General features: G+C 47.7%; 1 protein-coding gene across 2 annotated transcripts in view; it reads left to right on the top strand.

Annotated features, from left to right (window-relative positions):
* The window catches only part of SAMD4B (sterile alpha motif domain containing 4B), a 37,099-nt gene extending 20,328 nt beyond the window's left edge, over nt 1-16,771 (top strand). Inside the window, exons 3-13 of one of the 2 annotated variants that reach the window (XM_083159961.1) lie at nt 4,744-5,214; nt 6,234-6,473; nt 8,048-8,157; nt 8,417-8,503; nt 9,002-9,299; nt 9,381-9,466; nt 9,660-9,784; nt 13,395-13,593; nt 13,677-13,800; nt 14,069-14,152; nt 15,553-16,771. In XM_083159961.1, coding sequence (XP_083016087.1) covers nt 4,744-5,214; nt 6,234-6,473; nt 8,048-8,157; nt 8,417-8,503; nt 9,002-9,299; nt 9,381-9,466; nt 9,660-9,784; nt 13,395-13,593; nt 13,677-13,800; nt 14,069-14,152; nt 15,553-15,581 — 1,853 coding nt within the window. In that variant the 3' untranslated portion in view covers nt 15,582-16,771. The remainder of the gene's footprint in view (nt 1-4,743; nt 5,215-6,233; nt 6,474-8,047; nt 8,158-8,416; nt 8,504-9,001; nt 9,300-9,380; nt 9,467-9,659; nt 9,785-13,394; nt 13,594-13,676; nt 13,801-14,068; nt 14,153-15,552) is intronic. The other variant, XM_083159962.1, reaches the window with a different exon arrangement.
* The last annotated feature ends 2,808 nt before the right edge of the window (nt 16,772-19,579 follow it).

A 19,579-nucleotide genomic window follows, 5' to 3' on the forward strand; every position in this document is an offset into this window, starting at 1 on the left:
TGAGCCAGAACTGCATTTTTGTGTAAAAAAATGTAATTTTTCATTTTCACTGCCCACTTGTATCAAAATTGGTGAAACCCCTGGGGGTTTGAAATGTACACTATACCCCTAGATGAATTCCCTGAGGGGTGTAGTTTGCAAAATGGGGTGACTTGTGGGGGGGTTCCACTGTATTGGTGCTTGGGGGGTCTTGCTAATGCGACATAGCACCCACCAAAATTCCACCAGAATCTGAGCTGCAAAATCCAAAAATCACTCCTTCCCTTTTGAGTCCTGCCATGCACCCAACTGGTATTTTTTGGTCACATGTGAGGCATTGCTGTACTCGGGAGAAATTGGGGCACAGATTTTGGGGTGCTTTGTCTCCTTCATACCTTCTGAAAATGACAAATTTGGAGCCAGAACTGCATTTTTGTGTAAAAAAAATAATTTTTCATTTTCACTGCCCAGTTGTACCACAATTGGTAAAACCCCTGCGGGTTTGAAATGTACACTATACCCCTAGCTGAATTCCCTGAGGGGTGTAGTTTGCAAAATGGGGTCACTTGTGGGGGGGTTCCTAACTTTTAGCATGTTATGGTGCCTAGAAACCTACATGGTGCCTAAAAAAATAATCTCATAAAAAGGAGGCTCCAAAATCAAGTAGGTGCTCCTTCTATTATGAAGCCTGTGGTTTGGTCACCGTGCACACTAGGGCCACATATAGGATATTTATGAAAACAAAAGAATTGGGGGAATCAATTTTTAGTCACATTTCTCTAGTAAAATGTACTGTGTTCCTTAGAAAAATGTATTAAAATTGCAAATCTGCAAAAAAAAAGAAATTTTGAAATTTCACCTACACTTTGTTTTAATTCCTGTGAAACACCTAAAGGGTTAACAAACTTCCAAAATGCTGTTTTGAATACTGTGAGGGGTGCAGTTTTTGAAATGGCATCATTTATGGGGGTGTCTCACATACAAGTCCCTCAAAGTCACATCAGAACTGAACTGGTCCCTAAAAAAATCAGTGTTTGAAATTTTCTTGAAAATTTGAGAATTTGCTATTCATATTGTAAGCCTCCTAGTGTCCCAAAAAATTAAAAGGAAGTTGAAATAATGATGTCAACATAAAGTAGACATATGGTCTATGTTAGTTATTCACTATTTTGAGTGGTAAGATTATTTGTCTCACAAGCAGAAAATTTAACATTTTGCAAATCGCTAAATTTTCCATTTTTTCACGATATTTTGGTATTTTTCACAAAAAAACACAGACTGTATCGACGAAAATTTACCACTAACTTGAAGTACAATGTGTCACGAAAAAACAATCTCAAAATCACTGGGATAAGTAAAAGCAAAAAAAAGTTATCCCCACTTAAGTGAGACATGTCAGAATTGAAAAAAAGGGCTCTGTCAGGAAGGCAAAAACAGGCTCTGTCAGGAAGGGGTTAAAGATTGGCTATTTTGGACAAGAGTGGACACAAGCAATGGGCAATAAATCTTGGCAGAGCCATCTGATAGTGCAGACTTTATGAAAGTGGAGATGATTATGTTTTATAAATAGCCTGTGACCTCTGCCGCGTTCTTACCAGAACTACATTCATTAAATTTTGTTGCTGCTAGTAGCTCCGGCTTACAAGTCAGTGACGGACTATAAGAAATTACTAGCGAAACGGCCAAGAGGTTTAGTGCTTATGTATAGAGCACAAAGACCCATGTGAACCAGGTTTTTTAACCAGACCTGTGCTAGAAACCCCACAGCAGACAGCGACACCCCAGGCAGGGAACAGGAACTGAAGAAAATTTGGAGATGGGAAAAGTGCTATCCTGATGGTGTTGAAAAGGGTTAATTGTTGTGGGTGTAGAAAGAAGAAGAATGGGTCAAGTAGTGTAAAGGTAAAAATTAAGGTATTTATTGATTAATTGATAGATATTAAATGATAAATATTACAAATACTATGTGTGAGCCAGACTCTGTATGACCGGGGGGGGGGGGGGGGAGTTTTGCTGCGGGGAATAGTGGTCAGCAGTTCTAGGTGGTGTTGCAGCCTTGTTACCCTAGGGGTAATGGGTACCCTTGATGGGTGTAAATGGTGTTTCTATACACCTAATCGGGGTCCCCAGTATGTTGGGAATTTTCCTACACAAGTGTCGCCAGGGGAGAGTTCCCAAATGGGTTTTCAGTTAGTCTATCCTAGACTACTTTAGCTACCGTGGGTCCTGAGCCCAGGACCTACGGCCTCTCCTGACGATTTGTGTGGGAAATGAACAGTTAGAGTGTGACAGTCTAGCTTTGGTGGAGTGTGCAGAGAGGTGCCTCAAATGGGCTTCAGGCGATTCCTGCAGGAACCCCCTTACAATCACATAGGTGAATACCTATGCCCTCTCTGCTTCCTCACTTGGTGCAGTGTCCGTGGTGTGTCCTCACAAGTTGCTGCTGGTGGCGTCCCGCATCGCAGCGTGTGTACACGTTCACTCACGGTTTGCTGGGCGTCTGAGGAGGATGTCCAACTGGGAGATTCTCCGTCCGGAGCGGGTCCCAGGGCTCCCCTCGCTCTTTCTGAGTCAGAGTGTCTTCCGGGTCTCTGCTATCGCGAGACTCAGGACTTGCGGTGTTGAGCAGCGCCTGCTGCTGGATTTGAAAAAGCGGTGTTTTCTTTCTTACTCTAGGGATCCTTCCTCTGTCTCTCTCTTACTCCTCCGCCCTCCCAGCTCTCCAACCAGTAACTGATCCAGCAGCTCCTCCAACAGGGAACAGGAACTGCATGGGTTTTAAAAGATGGCGGGTGCTATAATGAACACTAAATATAGTTCAACCGTAGAGGTTGTTGTTGCACTACCTATATTGAAGGATATGGACTTAGTGTTCATTCTAGCACCCGACATATTTGAAAACCCATGCAGTTCCTCTTCCCTGCCTGGGGTGTCGCAGATTACAAAGTTATTAGGATTTGATAATGATTTATTTGGCGTCTTTCAATAAATACACACAAAAGGAAGAGGTCGGAATTAGCATTTCACATAAAGACATTCGTTTTTAGTAATATGTTATCAAACATATACACCAGCACTCATTCTGTTACTGAGCCTGGGTGCCTTTCCAAATCTCAAGCCATTACTACAGTGTCATTTATACTTTGATCAGAGATACAAACTTATAAATACCCTAAAGAGAAATACACTACTCAGACCAGGTGTGTAGTATGCTGTTAGCACCTATGTGTAGCCTCGCGCATGTATGTGCAGCCCACTGTGTGCACCATGCATGCTAATTGTGATGACTGGGGATGTATAAAAGGAGGTGGTGATGGGTCCCATTGGGTCTAAGGACTGAATAGGGGTGCCTGGGTCTATTCACTAGTTACATTTGCACTCTTTCCTCCAGCTAAGGTCCATCACTGTTAAGGGGCATACAGATGTGGCGACCTGGCTTTTTGGCTTTTGCACAGTCGCTTAGCACACACGGTGCACCCGCGATACTTTGTGCTGAGCGGGGCTTTGCCCATTTTTGATAGGCAAAGTTCCGATCTAGGGAAAGCACTTTCCCTGTGAGCGGCAGCAACGCGCGGGACCGTGCACCACCATCCCTGGGGGGCATACAGAGCAGTCAGTGCTCCATTTGTAAGTGATCTAGTCACTTCGCTTAGCAAGGGGGCTGAAATCGCCCCGTGTGTATGCCCCCTTTACGTTCCAGGGAGCACCTGTGAGATGGTGCATTGTCACCTTGCTACATAATGAAATAAATGGAAAGTTCATTAAGGTAGCGATATGAAATAGTGTCAATTCTGGCACCCTGCACCGTTTCAAAACCTGTGCAGTTTGTCTTTCCTGCCTGGGGTGTCGCTGTCTGCTGTGGTGCTTCTACTACAGTCTGGTCCATATCGCTATACAAACCAGACTGTACTAGTAGCACCAGAGATGACCGCGACAGTCTAGGTAGGAAAGAGGAACTGCACGGGTTTTGAAAAGGTGCAGGGTGCTAGATTGGGCACTATAAATAACGAAGGATAAAGCCACATTTATTTCGCGTGTATGCCTTCCCTAAGAACGTTAACATTCTTGTTTCTCTCTTTGTAGTATTTACTATAAATCATGATCTTGTCAGAGGTGGTTGTTAGATTGGAAACTGTAGTTCAGGTCCCTTAATGTCCCCTGCTTTGGTTTCTTGCTTGCATATGTAGTATGTCTTCATCTGATGATTCATTTGTAAAACACCTACAGTAATCTCTTTTTATATAGCCTGACAAGCAAGCTTCCTGTACATTACTCAGTCACCTCTGTTTGGGGAGCCGGTGCTTGGAGATGATGTCATCAGCAAGTGCCGGCAGGAGGAATCCCCATGAATAGCCCAGTTCCAGCCTGCTGTGTGAATGGGGTTTCAAGCCAATGTGGCAGTGGTTGAAGCTTGTGTTCGGTAACCTGGATCTGATCTTCGTGGTAAAGGGATATTAGTAACCCTAGTGTAGGGCTGGGGAACCTTTGGCACGCCAGCTGTTGAACGACTACAGTTTTGCTATGTGGCCATGCTAAACCCTGTACCTCTAAACACAGTCCGGTCTTCTTGTTTCGTGCCTGGAGTACGAGACATAACATCGCAGCACAGTGTGCTTGCTTCTGTATAAATGGAGCCAGGCAGCCGGGAAGGACAGCCTGGCATTTGTGCGTTTGTATAGTAGGGGAATAGTGGGTCACTGTGGAAAGTCCGTGCACAATCCCGTATATATGTGATTCATGTCACTGTCATTCATCTATCCCCAGGTCTCATAAGTCAATGGCACCAGGAGTCGAAGGAGAAGGTGATCTCCCTGCTGCTGTCTCACCTGCCTCTGCTGCAGCCTCGGAACACAGAAGCAAAATGCGAATACATGAAACTCCTCCAGAAAGTGCTGGCTTACACCACGGAGAGCAACTTGTATATAGAGGAGAGCCGGCAGCTCCTGTCCTATGCACTGATCCATCCGGCCACCACGCTGGACGATCGCACCTCACTCGCAATGTGGCTCAATCATCTGGAGGAGCGGCTTTCCACCGGCTACAGCAGGCATGGCCGAACAGACGCGCCTTCTGCACACATGCGGCAGGGATCTGACGAGTGGCAGGCCCCAGGGGAGAGCATGGGAGAATCAGGGCACAGTTGGCAAGATAAGCCCCTCAGAGAGAATGGACTAATGCCCTTTCATTCATCCAGTTCGGTGCCCTCTGCTATTCAGAGTGTGGGCAGCAGTACAGGTAGGCGGTACTGTGTATAAGACTCTGAAGATGTACAACTTATGCATGATTGGTATACCAGGCATATCCCACTTCATTGTATAACATCTGTCACTGCTAGGGATCCAGGATTTAGAATTTATATATAATATTGACTACCTAAGCATTGCAACGAAAGGGAAGATTCCTACACACACACACACACACACACACACACACACGGACTTGGGGATGTTGATCGTCATGCCTGCCAGCAATGAAAATTTCCTCCCAAAACTTTTTGGGCGGATGGGGTGCTGTGTATATATAGACACAATTAGTGTGTGTGTGTGTGTGTGTGTGTGTGTGGGGGGGGGGGGGGGTGCGGGGGGGTGCAGTTCAATTGCACTGATGGGTGCCCATTACAGTTAGACACCCACAAAACCAATTCCGATCCCCTCGATAAAAGCAATACCCTAATTATGCAAAAATAGATAACTATAGACTCGGTAATTGGTGCGATGTGTAAGGGGTTATCTGTTACAGCAAACCGGTAGCAATACCAGCTGGTTAAATAGAAGGGTTCTTACCGGTTGCTTTTCGAGCGACCCATGTCCCGTTCACACTATGGAGGAGGCAGCGCTTGGAGCAGTGCCAGCTCTAAGCGCTGCCTCCTCCCCCGATAGCGCTCTGCCATGCCCCGGATGACATCAGCGAACCGGCAGTATTGCCGGTTCGCTGATGCGATGTGAACAGACCGCAAATGCAGGGTCGCACTGGGACTGAGCCATTTCAAAGTCCCAGTGCGACTCTGCATTTGCAGGTCTGAAAGCGGTATTAATGTCATCCCTGGTGTTTGCTTTCCCATTGTTTCTTGTAAATTCTCTAGCTGAAATGGATTTACATTATACTATGCTTCAGCCGGCTGGCATTGCATGTTACAGGGTATCTGTCTATGGTTCTCTATGCTGGTGCTAATCCAGAGGTGTATGTTATTTCTGAAACCACAAATTACAGACCTTCTGCACTAGTCCTGACACACCCTGCTCTCTCTCCCACAGTGCTCTCCTGCCAAATGCACCCCAGCCCCCTGAAACGCTCCATGTCCTTGATCCCCACCTCCCAGCAGACGTCCAGTGACTGGATGGGGGCGGATGAGGTTGGTGGGCGCCCTGTCTTCCTCACTCCAGACCACGCTCCCCTCTCTCCGCAGAGCAGTGTGGCATCATCGGGCAGCGAGCAGACTGAGGATCTAGGCACCGGCCGTAACACATTTCATGAGGATGGGAGCGGAATGAAAGGTATAAAGGAAATCATAATAATGATCACAGAGTTACTCTAAGCCGTTTGGTATTAAAGAACAATGATGTAATCCATTAGAAATGGGCATTGCGTTACTTCATACTGAACATGTGGTGTTTTTATACGGCTTTGCTGGTCATCAGGATGCTAATAGGTGGAGGCAAGGCCAGGAAGTGAAAGGACAATGTTAACCCCTTCAGTGGTGGTTTTTTGGGGGGAGGAGCGTTCCCCACTTGGCGAGTTTTTCTTAAGGGGCACGCTCCCTTAAAAAAAAAAAACCACCACTGCCTCCCTGGGTCCGGGCAGCGCAGTTGAACCATCAATCAGCCACTGCCCGGCCCTGGAACCCGGCTTGTCACAAGCCGGCGCCGCAGGCTGTAATGTAACAGCGGAGGGGGTGCGGTGGAGGGGAGGGAGCCGGGCAGCGCTGAAACAAGCTGAGTTCAGATATGAACTATGCCCGGCGCTAATCACTGGCAATCCCGAGAATTTTCCGGGCTTGCCAGCCTGGGCATTAAGGCATAGCCCGGAAAATTCTCGGGATTACCAGTGAAGGGGTTAATAGGCTGGGGATCTAGCAGTCAAATCTGATTATATCGTCAGCGGGGGGCATCACTGAATGATATTGTTAAGTGTGTAATTGTTTGTGCAGGAAAAGGCTGGTAACCACTAAACCACAGGTTATCAAAGTCGGTCCTCAGGACCCCAAATGATGCGTTTTGCAGGTCTCCTTACAGAATCCACCTGTGGCTCTCTTAAAATGTCAGTCAGTAATGAGTGCACCTGCTGGGTGACCTGGAAAACATGAACTGTGTGGGGTCCTGTGGACCGAGTTTGAGAACCACTACACTAAACGATATTATGACCATTACGATCGCATAGAGCAGTAAATTTCAACCTATTTCAACTCGCGACACACCAAACAAGAGTTTAATATTGCCAAGGCGCAACATCAGACCTCCACAGGGAAAAACATTGGCCCCCACAGGAATACAAAAAAAAAAAAAAATTGGCCCCATATGAAAAATCAACCACTCTGGTCCCCACAGGTAACAAATAAAATACATTGTTCCTCACATGAGACCAGTGAATAACCGTTGAACTGGTGGTGGTTGCTGTAAACTGGTGGGGACATCTCTAGATCTGGGGCTCACTTGGGGACAGCTTAAGGCACATTAATGAGCCAGGGCACAGTGGTTGAAAATCTCTGGTATAGTCTGTACCCATCTTCAGTGTAGAGGTTCGGCTTCTGTACATATGCTGGACATTGTGTAGAATTAGTGACTTGGTGCCCGGTTGCCAAATCCTAAGGTTAAAGCTAAGGAAATCTACCGTTCCTGGGCGCTAGAAGGACGGTCTGACCATGGCTGTCCCTCACCTGTGTGGGTGCAGTGTTCTGTTACTGATTTTACCTATCTATGGGAATGATAGACTGAATCTGATTGGTTGCCATGGGCAATATCACCTGATTTTTTTTTTTAAAAGCTTTAGTAAATGTACCCCTATATGTCTATTAAACGCTGCTGTATTGGTAAAAAAAATGTTTTTTGTTTTTACCCCCTACCTTGTGCAGATGTGCCTACATGGCTGAAGAGCTTACGCCTGCACAAATACGCGTCACTGTTCTCTCAAATGAGCTATGAGGAAATGATGACCCTGACAGAACAACACCTGGAGTCCCAGGTGAGTGGTGGGGTCATTCCAATCTGTCATGTTAATGCTGCATAGAAAAGTTGGGTTGTGTCGCATCTAAATGATCTACCCCCCCCACCTTCCGCCATCATTCCTAAACTGTTAGTGTTTACCCCTGGCATTCTGTGCCGTGTCAGTCACCCCCTCCCTCTAGGTCACTCTGAGCCCCCCTCCCCGGGTCACTCTGCGTCATGTGTCCGGGTTGCTAGCTTAGAGGTTCCCCACTAACCCTATTGTTTTTCTACTCCAGAACGTGACCAAGGGGGCTCGGCATAAAATAGCTCTGAGCATCCAGAAGTTGCGTGAAAGACAGAGCGTCCTCCGTTCACTGGAGAAGGTAAGACGAGCAGAGTTCTGGCATTTTATTTGTCTATTCAGCTATATAGACAGTGGGGGGTGTTCAATCCGGGATTCCAACTGTCGGAACGTCCTGACAGTCGGAATCCCAGCTGGCTTCCGACATGGTTTCGACAGTCGGTATTCAAGTGTCAAAGTCCATGGATCAGCGAAAACTGTTTTTTTTTTTTTTTTTAATGGCTGCAAATTAAGAAATCCATGTACGTGTCCGGCAATACAGACTCTCCTTCATAGCGAGGCGAGTCTGCAGAAAGCGAGTTCCGGCTGGAATTGACTACTGAACTGACGAAGATTGAATACCTCCCTGTGTCACAGCTCATACATAGATACATGTACCAGATACAAGCATAGTATTTTTTATGTATTGATTCCTTACAGCTTTAATTTGGAATTCTGTACGTTCTACTCCCTGCCTCTTGATGTTGGGGGCAGGCTTGGCCATTATTAACAGCGATCACCTTTTCTTTCTGATTTTTAGGATATTCTGGAGGGAGGAAATGTGCGCAATGCTTTGCAGGAACTTCAGCAGATTGTTATTACGCCCATCAAATACTATCGCCCCAATCAGACAGACTCCATCAGCGGGGAGCAGCCTTCCCAACGTAGGGCCATTTTGGATTCTGCCAACAAAAACTCTGATGAGAATGAGCCTCCTACAGGTCTGACCGCCGATGGGTTCCAGCAACAAAGCACCCCAACGTGTGACTTGGAAACCTCTGTGCCACCAATAGCAGACGGGGACATCCCAGGACAACTAACAAGGGTGCTGGGCAAAGGTGAGTGCGCGGTGCATCTTCCCCCTGCTTCTGTCACCCTGACCGGTCTGTCTCTGATCAGTCACCTTTCTCTCTGCACAGTGTGTACCCAGCTGCTGGTCTCCCGGCCAGACGAGGAAAATATAACCTGTTATCTTCAGCTGCTGGAGAAGTGCCTGACCCATGAGGTAAGGACATCGCTTGGACTATACGTGTAGTATGTCCTTCTTGATTTGCATGTTGAGAAATCGAGCATTTGGTAGATGGCAAACTGTGTGGTTTCGGAATGCTTTGCGAGTTCATGAAGACAAATGTACCAGATTTATTATTACTATTTAATTAATAATTAAGGTTTTCTTGTATCTTCCCCCCCCCACACAGGCATTTACAGAGACCCAGAAGAAGAGAATCCTCTCCTGGAAGCAGCAGGTCTTGAAACTGCTACGAACATTTCCCCGCAAGGCATTGCTGGAAATGCAGGGGTACAGGCAACAGAAGGGGTGCAGGTGGGCTGTATGTGGGGGATATAGGGTACAGGCAATACAATGGGAGCAGATGGGCTGTTTGTGTGGAATAGAGGCAACATAACGACCCCTTCATCCACCGTCAGGATCTTGCCCCTTCTTTGTAAGATCTGATCTAAAGCGGCATTCTCAGTCCGGAGAAATAACCTGCTCCGACCCCTCCCTGCGCCCTCTTGCACCAGAAGTTCATTTTACCCCGCAAAGGGATAATCTCTCCTCCTCCCACCAGATCATTACCTCTATCAGATCGGGCTTCTCTGCCTCCATACGTTTTTCTCCTTCGCTAATGTTGCTTGTACTAAATAATTCTAGCATACTGTAGATAATGCCGTTACTTGTGGAGCCCATATTCCTTAAGTTGGCGAGTGGATACAATTTCCGCTATTTAACCGTTCACGCTAAGATTCTTGCATTACACTTCTTTCTGTACTGGTGGCCTTATTCAGAGTGGGACGCAGGGACATCCCACACAGATCTCTGATTTGTCTGGTATCTGCTGCTGTGCAAAGTAGTCGCTCCTCGTTCCCCTCTGCCTGATTTAAAAGGTGCGGTTCAGGGGGTTGCACTAGTCTGTGCAGAGGGAGGGCCGTCGCTTCTGTATTCTAGGAAGCTGGAGCCATGGGTCTTGGTGTCACCAGGCTTCCTGGCTTCACAGCATTAATTCCATTGGCCAAATGCACAAGCTAAGGCTTTCTCAGCTGGTCAGATGCGGAGAGCATTGCGACAATTAGTCGTGATGTTGCAGTACCAGGATCGCAGCTACAGATGGAGCTTTGCTCATCCATTGCTGGTGCCCGCCAGACCCCCTTCTCTGGCGAGCACCATCACGGCAGCTGGGCAGCGTCTCCGCTTCAGGGAGTCTCTGCCCAGTGCGAGGGGGTCGAGGCGGCGGGGACCCGCGGCAAGCTCTGTTGCCACGGGGCGCGGGGGCTGTCGATGGAAAGATGGAGCTGGCTCTATCTGTACATAAGGCGTCCCTTCTTCTGTGTTCACCATAATGCTTATCGCTGGAATCCTCTCGTCACATCTTTGCTTGACCACCTCCTTTCATTCTGCTCCACGGACATCCGTGCCTAATCCTACACAATTGACCATAAGGTGGTTAAAGCTGACGTTCTCGAACTGTGGGTCCTGACCCACCAGTGGGTCGCAACCATCTCAACATGATGTTGCGACTCCGTGTGGTTGACCGTCCCGCTGGCGACTCCTCTGATCATCGGAAAAATCATTTGAAAAATCATTTGAATTGTTTGTTACTTCAGACTCCTCGCATTTGTATGGCTCCACAATACCGCTGTGCATGTGCGGTCTTCTGACCACACACGTGCGGCGACTATTTTGTAGTAACTTGCTGGGGTCCTGTAATAATCCTTGTCTGGCCGGTTCCTAGAGCAAAATAGTTTGAGAACCCCTGAGTTAGAGGATGGGCTAAATAAGCACAAAGCGCCCTCTATGGACTTTTCACACAGATACTGTGATCAACTGAGTATGGGGGGGGGGGGGGGCATGCTGTTTCGTGGGACCAACATAGCCCAGTTGATCACAGTATCTATACCACTTCTCTTGGAAAAATGATCAGCCCATATTAGCTGTAGTATAACCTCTTATGACCGCCAAATGTATGTATCCTCTTCGGAACTTGACCCATTCCGGTTGGCCCGTTTTTACCTAGTGTTTCATTTTCGATGTCCACTTACCACCTCAAACTTTAGTCTTTCAGGAAATGACCTGATGAAACAAACACCGCTTTTCTGACGTCTTTGTCAACCCGGTAGGAAACCCTAAACCCCCCTTCACCAGCAGCAGCTGTAGCCGAGGTGTCATTCTCGACTTTAGACTGCAAAACGTTAATTTGTGCCGTCATTCATTCTTGCAATTTTCCTCTTTTCGGTCCCTACCATCTGTTTTGATTGTAGTGTAGACTACTATTAATACCCTAACCATTCTGCACTCTGCCATATTATTGTTTGCCTGTACTTTTAGTAATCCACGGTACTACTAATATGCTAAGCCATTAACATAATGGAGCTTATGGTGGGATGCGGGGGGGGCAAGTAGCAGCATGGCTGATTATGTGTATAGTGGGGTGTAGCTCTAGTACCTGAGGGTATGCAAAATGTGCTGGTGCAGGAAGAAGAGGGTCTGTGTGTTGCATTCAGGCATGTCCAAACTCTGGGCCTCCAGCTGTTGTGAAACCACAAGTCCCATCATGCCTTGCCACAGTTTTGCTATTAGGGAATGATAAAACTATGGCAAAGCATGCTGGGATGTGTAGTTTCACAACAACTGGAGGGCCACAGTTTATACATGCCTGAGGTAACAGAAGGGGAGCAGTTGGGTGGGCTTTGTGTTTGCCTCAATGTCAAGAGAAAGGGCTAAGACCCAAGAAGGTAGTCACAAACACACACACACTCATGCACTCACGCAGAAGTCCCCATACCCTAACAGCATGCAAGGCGCTTGGCTTTTACATTTCCCATATCGTGCTGACTGCGCTGATCTTCAGTGGGACTGGCTGAAAGTCTGCATTTGGCCCAGATTGAGGTTTGTTTGTAGTATCGATAGTAATGCAGTTCTCAGACTATTGGGAATCTGCGCATGCACAGGCCACGCCTGTACCGCATCCCCTGACACAGTGCGGTTGCGTGCCGCTTGGGCACGACGATGGAATTGGTTTCCCAAAATAAATTTGCCATAGTCTCCCTCGTCCACCTGAGATTTCCTGTGCTTGGCAACGGAACTGGAACGTCCCCTCTGCATAACCTCAGATGTTGCTCAGATGGCCAAAGGGGTCGCATCCTCGGGTGCAGCAAACGGACCATGCATGTAGGGAGGTGTCCACTTATACAAGGCGGCTCCTGCTCAATTACCAAATATTATTGCTGCTGCTCCATCCGATCCTGAATCAGTTGTGCATATAGATGTTCGTCTGTATTAAGTGGATCTTTGCTTTGAAACTAGAAACACTTGACAATGATTAACTGGAGAATAGTAATGATATTGTTTATATATCAGAATACTTTCCATAGGACCTTTTTTATTTTTTTCCCCCTTAATTAGTTGGAAGGGAATACTAGGGTTGTAAACTGATTTCTCCCCACTAGGTGGCAGCAGACCTTGACTAAATGGTTTAAGTACCATTCTGCAATCTGTATTACAAATGATGATTACAGCATCTTGGTAGTGTGGAATCAGTCTAATCCTGAAATCCCGGGATTGGAAACTCCAATCCTGGGGTTCAAACCATATTAGGGCCAGATCCCGGGATCGGATTGGCTACCCTAGTTGTCATGTGACCGTGCATGAAGCGTGAGCTAGCCACTGAACGCGGAATGCTAATACTATCCTTACTCATAATACAGACTTGGTGCCAGACAGACCTCTGCTTATCTGGTGCGATTAGTCAGTCTGATCTTACAGTAAACTGAACGGATATAAGGTCATGTCCCCACACGAACACTTCCAGTGAACACGGCAATGCCCCACAGAAGCCTATAAGTACAGTGTTAAGGATGTTGGGTTTCTACATTGTGCTAATGATTGCAATGATATGTGTATGATATACTGATTTTATTTTCTTCTGTATTTGCAGCTGGGCATTTGCTTCAAACTCCCTCCCCATACCCGGATCTGTGGGAGCGTCCTTGGCCCGAAGAGGCCAGCGGCCATTTCAGATGCCCCCCAGGGCTGTACCACCTTCCCGGATCGGTGTCATGAGTCCAGGGTCAATTGGGGCAGTCTCTCCCCGACATTCACTTACCAGCCCAAGCGCTGGTAGCCAGGGACGACAGGTGAGTGCTTCGGCGCTTGAGCTCGTTGTCCGTGTTTGGTTAAACATGCACTGCAAAAGCTCAAACGTTTTCTTGTCATACAGAATCTGTGGTTTGCCAATCCCGGAGGGAGTAACAGTATGCCATGCCAGAGTCACAGTTCCGTGCAACGCACCCACTCGCTACCCGTACACACTTCTCCGCAGAGCATCCTCAAGTTTCCTCCTGGTAAGTTACTGGGGGCATATCAGTGCAGACCGCGGAAGGGGTTCAAACACACACGCCCGTATCGTCAGACGAGATGTTCATATATCTTGTTGGTGTAGCTTTCTGCTTCATCTCGGTAATGAGGCAAAGCAGGAAGTGCCGCTATAATACAATTCCCCCACACTGCTCTAAAAGACAGTTGGTCATCAGGGAACATCCTTTATTCCGGTTACAGGACGGTGCACCCCGGCCATATCAGAGATTTTATATAAGAATTCTTTCTCTACAGATTGCCAGGTGCCGGGGGCAGATCTGGAGATTAATCCGCGTCTGGAGTCTTTGTGCCTGAGCATGACGGAGCATGCGCTGGAGGGTAAGGCTTTATTAACGCATCTGCATAGTGCTTATATTATGCCAGCTTGTAGGGGGGTGATGGACCCATTTGTGTGTAAGGAAGGCTACAGACATATCGCCTGTTGGTCATATACCGATGCCTACGCAAAAAGAAAAACAAATGTAAAAAATTCTGTATATGATGCACTAAATTTTATTAAATCTTTACTTTTCTATATTTTGCTATACATTTGAATTTAATATACATTTTAATATTTAGCGCACCATATACAGGCACCCCACCAATTTGGTTGCTTCCTTCCTCCTCCCTGCTACCCGCTGACAGTCAGGACTTACCCCCAGTGCGCTCAGGAGTCTATTCACCAATTCCTCTGCTTAAGGAGACCTGTTGCCCTTGATGTACAGAAAGCTGAACATCTTATCCAACATCAAGCACGTTGTTGCCCCCTACAGCTGGGGAATCGTACTGCAGCCACCGTAGCAGCAGATTCTCTGGCGCACCCTATGATGTGTGTGCACCCAGGGGCAACGCAGTGCAGGGAGATTCCAAGGGATGTGCACGGATCACTGTGACCGCAGCCCCCGCTCTATGTGCCTGATTCAGACCTGTTCACAGCCTAGCGAAATGATAAACACTAAAACTCCCGCCCACCCCCTGCCATGAACATCAGCTACTGGACTAAATTCAGACCCAAACAAACGGGTTTTAATTGTCATCTATGCCCGGCGTTGGTTGGGTAACTTCTTAGGGTACATGATTTTTGGCTATAGCTTTGGTCTGATGTTGGTTAGATATCAAGGATCTACCACCATCTATAGATACATCCAAGGCCTGTCCTCACTCTCTATGGTTAGCATTGTTTGATCATGGAGCGCTCTAGATCCCCTAGTTAAGCACCGGGCACTTGTTACTATGATAATATAGATCAGGGGTTCCCAATATTTTTTTGAATCATCCCTTCCTAGAGTATCAGAATTTTTTTCACAGCACCACTAGGCCAAAAAATTAAGTAGATTGTGTTTAAATGTAATCTTAGGGTCAGTTATGTTATGTGGTGAAGGGCAGTATTTGCGTCTATTTGTACACATATTTTATGATTGGCAGCCACCAGCACTGGTTTTGTCCATAAATAATTTTAATTAACCCCCACCAGTCTCCCGAGGCATCACAGGGAGCCGCGGCACACAGTTTGGGAACCACTGATACAGATTATGAGCGTTCTATTTCCTGTATTTATTCACCTTCCTTTTGTGCTCCGCTGATCGTTGCGACTCACTGTTTTCTTATGTACAATACTGTGTTGCACTTTCTATGTGTTTTTTTTTTTTTTTTTAAACTCACGGTATATGCGGACACATCTGCATGTGAAGAATCCAGTTTTTCACCGCCTTCTAAAATGTTTTTCTCTTTTCCGACAGAGGGCACAGACAAGACTTCGACCATCTGACCGTGTTCTCATTACTCCCTTCTCCACAAGGGACTGCAAATTCTACCCCTTTCCCGCGACCTTCGGCCAGGGAAGTGACAAAGCTTTCCCTCCATACCCCTGGCCGTCACTACATCATCCACCCACCCACCGCGTTCTAATACTCATTTCAGCTATCATAACTTTTTAACTTTTTGGTTTAATATCCAAATACACAATGCACCTCTAAGCGTTCATGTTGAGGAAAGGAGCTTTTCTGTCTATACCTGATTACCAAGTCATGGTAACGTGAGGGGGAGCTTGGTGAAGAGCCTCTCCCGGTGCACACACTTTTACCCACCTTGCACTCGGAAGGGTCACAGTGGCACAGAGCCTGGTGGTGAGGAGCAGTATGGAGCATGATCTGCCAGGACATGCCGAAGCTGGATGGCAAAAGGTTTTCTGGTCAATTGTGGAGCCAGGAGCTCCAGAGACGGAACCCTTTAAGGCAAACACACTAAGCTAAGGAACACTAGCTGTTCCCACTACAAGGACTGGCACCTGTCAGACAGGACGCTGCTCTGCGCAGTCATTGGTCTACTGACGATCCGACAGAGGAGGGAGAGACTTCACAGCTGAGACATCCCACATGAGGGTAAGACGCCGGCGTTACAGTGCTTGACACAGTCCCGGAGAACAGATCTATCTGCAAATAGCATAGACCATCTTCCTTACTGTGTGGCACCATTATAGTCCATCCATACAAGACTCAAACATCAGATGGCAGAACAGTGGTTCTGGAATGGGCACGGTTTCCCATTCTGACCGCACTCATGTGAGAAGACGACCGGTGGTGGGTGCTACCCTTTCCTCCGACCTACCCACATAGCTATATATTTATGTATAATCCTTGTTATGAAATTGTCCGATGTTACATACGCCGCCGCTTCCTCCCTCCTCTGTCAGCGGTGGACTTGGAGCTGCCCCGGTGCCACACGCTGCGCGTGCGGGCAAAGAGATGGGCATTGCCTGCCAAGACTGCTTGTTGCCACCTTCTCCAAAGTATTTTCAGAATAGCGCTAACTATTTATTTCTAACATAGAAAACACTCCTCCTTTTCTGATAGAAAACAAAATTGTTATTTTAGATACATTTTATTATGAATAACTTTTTGTTATGACTATGGCTGGTAACCATGAGTTCAAAATTATTAAAAGAAAATCTAAAAAGAACATGACTGCGTGCTTGTAATACTTATATAGGTATAGGTGGTGTCGGTACCTGTGGGGTACACTGTGGGTCTGCTTCTGATTTGGGTATAAAGTGAGAAAGCAGGTAACTGTGCTGCTGGACTAACCAAGTAGTATGCAGGGTAAATACCGGCTGCTTCTGCATGGAGCCGAAGGACACTGCTTCCTTTTTACACTGTAGTTTACGGTATAACCCTTTTCTGCTGCCGGCGAAACACAGGTTGTTGCCGTGATAACCGGGTTGTGGCACCGTGGAAACCGGCCCTACTTACAGCATGGGAAGAGACCGGGTTTTTCACCTACATGCAGCAGGAGCCACTGCAGTCATTACATGTGGGGATAGAGTAGGTGTACTGGAGGAGTGGCACTTTAAGAAAACTTTACTGCTGCTGGCTCCTCCCTCCTCTATCCCCACCCAGACCCCAGTCTTAGAAAAAGTGCCCGGAGGAGTAGGTTCTCTGGGCCTATTCTCCTCAGGGAGTTAGGTCTTTTTTACTTTTATTTTTACTTTTTCTTTTGAAAATATTTTTATTTTTTGACTGCTGATCACAGGCAGACCCCTCCGCAGGGTCTGCCTGCTCCGAGGGACCTGGAGGGGTGCTGGTCGCCACTGCCCGCAGTGCGCCTTCTATGCACCCGGCCACCGGTGCCACCGCATCGGGGACCCGCCGCAGCTGCACGCGGCTCGCGTTACGGGTCCAAGGCCTGGCCACTGCTCCAGGGATGAAGGCAGCATCGCTGCAGGTAAGCGGCGCTGTGCGCCGAAATGTGGCCTGAGACGGGCGGGCGCACCCGTTCTCAATGATTCAGCAGCCTGTAGTCTGACGGCCGCCATTTTGGGGAGCGTCAGTGGGGACAGCATCAGAGCGGAGGCTGTACACAGCGCTCCGCTCTAGTAAAACTACGCGCCGGAGGGAGAGGGAGGGCTTAGGTGACGTCAGCAAGAGACGCCCTTTCTTTCTCTCCTCTCTCCCTGCTGCCGGCGCCATTGCTGTACCTCCGCAAGGCTGATCTGAGGACATCGTGTACAGCGCTCCAGCGCACGCACTGCAGTCCAGCGCCCCCCTTACCCACTACAGAGCAGGTCTGTAAGTTACTGGGGGATTATTTTTTGTGCACAGTTTACAGAGATTGTGCATAATCTCTGATACAAGGGCGGAAGGCTCCCCCTCCCTATCCTAGCTCAGCTCCGCTGTTTTAGGAATAGTATCTGTTGCTTTACAAGTCTGTGCATTCTTGTATATTGTGTCTGTGTGGGTGTGTGTGTGTGATTTTATAACTAATCTCATACACTGACAGTATGGCAGGAAAAGCTGCCTCCAAGGCTGCCCTTAAGGTTTTTACATGCAAGTCCTGTAAGGAGCAGTTCACCCAGCATATAAAGGGTGTTTCTTTGTGTGAATCTTGTTATCAGGCAAAGCACACACAGGATGTGGAGCCTCAGACACAGACTTCTCAGTCAGAATCTTCTGAGCCTTTACTACAGAATGTGTTGGCTGGATTGGCTGCAGAATTAGCTGCTTCCAGGAAGGACAGGGAGAGATTTCATGCTCACCTGTCCATTATGGGTTCTACTGAACCAGCCTGGGTTAAGACGCTTATGCAATCTGTGGCCTCTGGGTCCAACCCTGTAGCTGGGCCTTCACGGCCTTCACAAAAGCGTCCCAGATCTCCCATAGGTCTATTACAGGATGATAATGATACTGATGGGGAGGACGATGTGGATTTGCTTCAGGTAGATGAACCTGAATTCATTCAGGATGAGGCGCTACAGCGTGATGATCCTCAGGGGGTAGAGGGCCTGATTCAGGCTGTTCGCACCACACTTAATTTGGTTGAGGACGATACTCCGGTTCCTTTGTCCTTATTTGGGCGGACACAAAAACAGCAGGTTACCTTCCCTGATTCGGCTGAATTAGACAGACCTCTCCTAAATGTATGGAAAACGCCAGACAGAAAATTCCAATTGTCTAGGCGCATGAAGTTACTTTACCCTTTTTCTCAAGAATCTAGAGAAAAATGGGAGACTCCGCCTCCAGCTGATGTCTCGCTGTCCAGGCTCTCCAAGCGGACCACGCTTCCAGTTCCGGCGGCAGTGGCTCTAAAGGAGGCCCCTGACCGCCGTCTTGAGACAACGGTAAAAACTATTTATACCACGGCAGGGGTCTTACTCAGACCAGCCTTAGCTTCAGCCTGGGTCAGTAAGGCCATGGAGAAATGGTCTGAAGAGCTTGCGTTGGGTTTACAGAGCGGTAGGCCCCGTGACGAACTGCTACAGCTGGCTCTGTATGTTAAAGATGCAGCTGTCTATACAGGAGAAGCTGCTTCAGATGTAGCTGAGTTGGGTGCTAAAATCTCAGCTTCAGCGGTATTGGCCAGACGTACTATCTGGTTAAGATCTTGGCAGGCGGAGGCCGACATAAAAAAGGCAGTAGAAGCTTTGCCTTATGCGGGAGATATGTTGTTTGGGCCTGAGCTTGACAAGCTCATTGCTCAAGCTACCGGAGGTAAGTCTACCTTCCTCCCTTCGGCCACTCCCCCACCGAAGAGACAATTTACACCGTCCTTTCGGGCTTTTAGAGGGGGCGCCTCATTCAGAGGACGTGCCAGGGGAGGTTTTTCGTCCTTTCGAGGACGCAGAGGTGGCAGAGGAGCCACAACCGCAGTTACCTCTACCCGTCGTGCAGAAACCAAGGTTGCAGACAAACCTGTGGCATGACGGGCTTCCCGCCCATTTGGGGGATCCCAAGGTGGGCGCAAGGTTATCCCTCTTCAAGAACGTCTGGAGGT

This window comes from Crinia signifera, chromosome 9, assembly GCF_055691185.1.
Source record: "Crinia signifera chromosome 9, ASM5569118v1, whole genome shotgun sequence".
Classification (NCBI taxonomy): domain Eukaryota; kingdom Metazoa; phylum Chordata; class Amphibia; order Anura; family Myobatrachidae; genus Crinia; species Crinia signifera.